Here is a 5,000-nt window from a genome sequence, read left to right as displayed (position 1 = left end):
ATACATACATACATACATAAGCGTTTTGAAAAAGGGTGTTTGGAAGTTGACACCGATTCCTTGTGATAAGTTTTAATGCTATCATCTTTAAAAGTGAAGGTGTATATAGTGACGTTTCTAATATTATTTATGTTAATGTATCCTCCCACACACACACACTCTTCACTCACGCAGTGATACGAGAGAAGTGGTAGAGCCCGGTATGGGATTTTCAAACCAGAATACTGAGTCGAAGTTAAATCAAATGCTAGAAATTACAGCGGAACGTCTAGTGTGACATTCTATTCATTATCGCAGCCACCAGCCACTACCACTACTATCACCGCCGCCTTTTACGACGTATAGAATTAATAGCGTAAGCATTAGGCTCGATTTCTCCATGAACTCTATTCACAATATTATATTAATATTAATGTATACGTATATCATATACAATTAATTTGTCCTTTTTCTTATTTAACCAATGAGAACAATGTACTTAACGAGAAAGTGCATTCTAGTTGTAAAAGCTAAGCCTACAATTCAAGTGATTTATATTAAGAATTAAACCTCAAGAGACACTCGTCTCAGCTTTGTATGTAATACTTGTAGAAAGATTGCATGTGATTTATTCAAATATGTCTTACAGTAGGCGGTTCATGGTAATGATTCTCAACAAATAATACATGTATTTAAAAAAAATTTTCTATTAATATTCGCTGCAACTGGCGTCAAAACTATCACAGGCAATTGTGCGTGCACAGACTCAGGCACACACATGTGCAAAGAGACACATACGCGCACAGAGGAACTTATTATGTCACACAGTAACAAACACATACAGATGCAGTTACATACATGAACATGTACTCGTGACACAAGCACACACACAGATTTACACCCACACGCATGTGAGTGTGTGTGTCATTTCTTATGACTGAGAGCGTTGTCTGACATAGAGAAAAATTGCATTGCGAACAGTTCCTCGTTAATGTCTTTGCACTCAGCTGTTCACTCACACCTTCCTGCAAAAATGAGAGAGAATGAGAAAGACAGTTTCATTTGCCACTGCAACAAGACTCCAATTTCAAATCTACTAACCAAAGAGAAAATGGCGTCTTGGCAGATAATGCTTTCAATAAGTGAACTTGAGGAGGTAAAATTTGTTTTATTTGTAAAAGTGCTTTCTTTTCAAGTGGTTGCATGAAATTGAATTAACACACGCGCATACACACACGCACATTTTATACTTTGAAGGAGAAGGCAAGGATGAAAATACACTCGAAAATAATGCGTGTGTGCCTTCATACACATTCACTTAACTGTAAGTATCTATGTGCGAATGTATGTGGGCATGAGAGGGAGAGAAAGAATGAGAAAGAGCGGGGGAAAAATAATTTTCATGGAATTTACTGCAAGTTAAATTGGTAGAAGGTCGGGTTTCTAACTAGCGTATCAAAGTTTCGCACAATATCACCAACGATGCAGTATAGTCTTGCATGGCTAACAGACAATATTCAAATGAGCAAGTTCACCTAACTGTAAATAAGTGCTCTGGAGAAGTATAATTGTTGCAAGTAATATACGAGGGTGGGCGGAAAATTTCGTAGGCTTATTATGAAAGAGTGATGCTAGAACTGTGAAATTTTGCATGCATTAAATTCAGCTCTTCTTATTAGCAGCTTCTTTCCAAGTAAACTGACACCTGAAGTCAAAAGTACTCAGCAGCGACTTCGCTTGAAAATGTACAAAATTTAACATCTTTATGAGATTGAATAAGTTCCTACGTTGTGTAGAAATGAGGAATCTAACTTTTCGGTTCATTCGTCTGAAGGAGGAAAATAATCTTTTAACTGTTGGGAAACATTGTTTTCCTACTGTCGATGAGACTGTTCCGAAATGGGAAATTCTTCATTTCCCCATAGTAAACAAAATTAACCGAACTTATGCAATTCACTGGAACATACGAGGGAATGCTAAAACGTTCGTGGCTTAGGGCAAAAGAAAATACAGGAGGGTCAGTTCATTGTGATCGCATTCGACATAATCTCCTTTCAGATTCACATATTTATTGCAACGGTTCTTCAGCTAAAACATCGAGTCTCAAAAAGGTTAATAAATCCAGGCAGGTATTTCCACAGCACTCAGTGTTAAATGAATTTTGTTAAATACATCAAACAATCAGATACCAATATATTCAAATAGAATTCATATCCAAAACAACTTTTCATGTATGACAAGTAAATCTAAATATCACTTAGAAGAATTTCAAAAGACTCGGAGCATAAGTGTACAAATGTATGTATAAAATGCATAGGTTTAATTTCCAGACCCACTGTAAGATATTAATGAAATGACCTAGGTCTATATGAGTGGATATTAATTAGGTGCTCAGACGTATATGTGTATATTAGAAGATTCATGTGATGGTTATAGACGTATAGATGATTGTTATAGTGTTCATGCAAGGTCATTCCACTGTTTAGTGTAAATGAAACTATTACCGATATCTTCTTTCACGCGCAAAAGGGAAGGAAATTCAGAAATGAGCCCTGTTTGATGTCAAAATAATAAATGAATAGAAAAGAAATGTGAAGGAAACATGATATGAATAGGAAACGTAAACTTGAATGAACTGAAAATAAAATTGTTAAAGGTAAGGTTTCTAAGATGAAATCAAGCTCAGAAATTTCAACCAAAATGTATAAAATTTAAAATAAAAAATAATAAGATGAAAACGAACATAAGAAGTCATTTCTTGTTAAAAGACATTTTATGTATACAATATCGCGGCATCAGACGGATTTTCGTGCTTTGCACATTCGCGCGAGTACACATATATACGTGTGTATGTATGTTTCTGTGTACGTTGAATACTTGAAAGTATAGGAGGTGATGCAGTCAAAGTAATGGCATTATAATTTTTAGCAAGGAATGAAGAATTAAAATGTTTGTGCTAATGTTTATTTTGGCAAATGTGAGCTAATATGTGTGTGACTAAATAAAATGCTCTTGGTGTATTGTGAATGGTTTATTTTAACCTTTATATACTAAATAAGAAATATAATATCACTATACGGATATGATGTTACCATGGTGTGATCTACTTAGTCATAAGTGAAGCTTGCAGCCAAATTTGATTCTTAATTGAGATTATTTCTCCTAACTTTATATCTCCATTGTTTTTATGAAAAAATAAGTGAACTCCCGGTTTCTCTTCCTTTCAAAGTTATAACTTTTCCAATACTTAATAACAGAATATGATTGGTCCTGTTAACGTTATATTATTTACCTGCAACTACAACAATTGATAATGAAAGTGTTTTCTGATGCCCTCCAAAGTTAATAAATTTCGTGTAAAAAGCATTGCCTTTAATCCTTAAGATAGAACACCCACAGAAGGGCCACTCGATAAACTAGCATTCAATCCCTAACAAACGTATTCATGCACAGTGCGTTAAAATAATTTCTTATTTCCAGCCACACTAGTGAATTCTTCAACTGTTACAGCTATAAAGAATATCTATTCTTTATTAATTTCATGGATTATATTTGGAGCTGGAGAACCCAGTAACTCGTCTAATTGTAGGGATGCCAAGGGCAATTTTGATAAACTCTGTTCGATCAAGCACATCTATTTGTAAACTCTAAATTAAGCTTAGCATTGGAAGGTAACGAAACACTCATCGGTGTTACATTTTTGCCACTCTTTAAAGCAGTGGGTACCCTAATTCTCTGACACAGTGTCAGTTCGCTGCTAGAAGTGCCGAACTGTTTAAAAGTCAAATATCTTGGTTACAAACACAGGCATCCCTGACCCTCTTGTCTCTCCACCTGTCGTCACCTTTATCACGTCCACTCACTCCGGCCCCGCATTGACCATTATACCCAGACCATTCTTCCAAGAATATCAGCCTTGCGAAACTCTTTCTTTCCGATGTCTTTCCATAATTTGTTGACCTACAACAGGTTAAATGGAGTACTAAGAACATTAGCTTCCCTCATCTCTGAAGACGTGTAATGCTCTTGAGGGCTGACTTTTGTTCCAGATTCAGTGAGTGAAAAAAAATCCCCCATTTAACATCATGGTCTGGTCCTTGTGAACCCTTAGCAGTGGTCTCTTGTATGTATTCCAATCAGAATATGGGAATCACTCTTCTTTTCTCCCGCAAAGCAAAATAAAAGTGCTTTTCCTCCATTGACTCAGTCAAAAATAGATACGAAAGAAATTGCAATTTTACGGTTTCGTACAGTGTGTAAGTTTAGAAGAAACAGTATCCCGTTATCACCTGGATTTAATTCCTTAAATTTGACTTCGATTTCCACCATTGTTGCTTTTCATATTTTCAGAGCTGGAGTTGAAATAGTGTATTGTGGTAGAATTGATCACACACATACACGTTCTCTAAAGAGGTTATATCTTGTATCTTTCGATATATGCAATGATCATTAATATTTTTGAATGTCACTAAATTTATAATCTTTATAAATGTCACTAATTAAACAAAATTATTTTTGCTTCAATATTTCTTAAACTAGCATGAAGCAATATGATTAAACGTCTTGTTCCAATGTTTAATGGAATGCTTGGTATTTTTTCTTTTCTGCTTACTGAGTTATGATATTTTATAAGGCGTTGTATTCAGTCTTTCGAGAGAAATGCTTAACTCTGCTTTACTGGAACATAACGTATTAATTTCATAGTTATATAAACAATTTTCTATTTTCTCAATATTCAAAGAACCTTAACCCTGGCGAAAGACTCACAATGTTTTACATTTACAGTAGAAGGTAAAAGATTATAAGCTATGTTCATGACTTTCTATCATGATTACCAACGATGAAAGTAGAATGAAATAGCTATAATCGAACTATGAAACTGCATCATTAAGTTTATCTTCTCAACCTATCATTCCAAGTAGAGCGTTTACAGATACTGGCTGTAATATAAAATGGCAATGGCAATATATGCTTTTATATACATATACATACATACATACATACATACATATTATATATAT

General features: G+C 34.6%; 1 protein-coding gene across 1 annotated transcript in view; it reads right to left on the bottom strand.

Annotated features, from left to right (window-relative positions):
- LOC106868133 (collagen alpha-1(XXI) chain) overlaps window positions 1-5,000 on the bottom strand; it is a 57,721-nt gene that overhangs the window by 18,562 nt on the left and 34,159 nt on the right. The window contains exon 5 of the mRNA XM_052967676.1: window positions 2,484-2,531. Coding sequence (XP_052823636.1) covers window positions 2,484-2,531 — 48 coding nt within the window. The remainder of the gene's footprint in view (window positions 1-2,483; window positions 2,532-5,000) is intronic.

The sequence above is a fragment of the Octopus bimaculoides genome, chromosome 4 (assembly GCF_001194135.2).
Source record: "Octopus bimaculoides isolate UCB-OBI-ISO-001 chromosome 4, ASM119413v2, whole genome shotgun sequence".
NCBI classification, from domain to species: Eukaryota; Metazoa; Mollusca; class Cephalopoda; order Octopoda; family Octopodidae; genus Octopus; species Octopus bimaculoides.
This window is presented reverse-complemented; position numbering and strand designations above follow the sequence as displayed.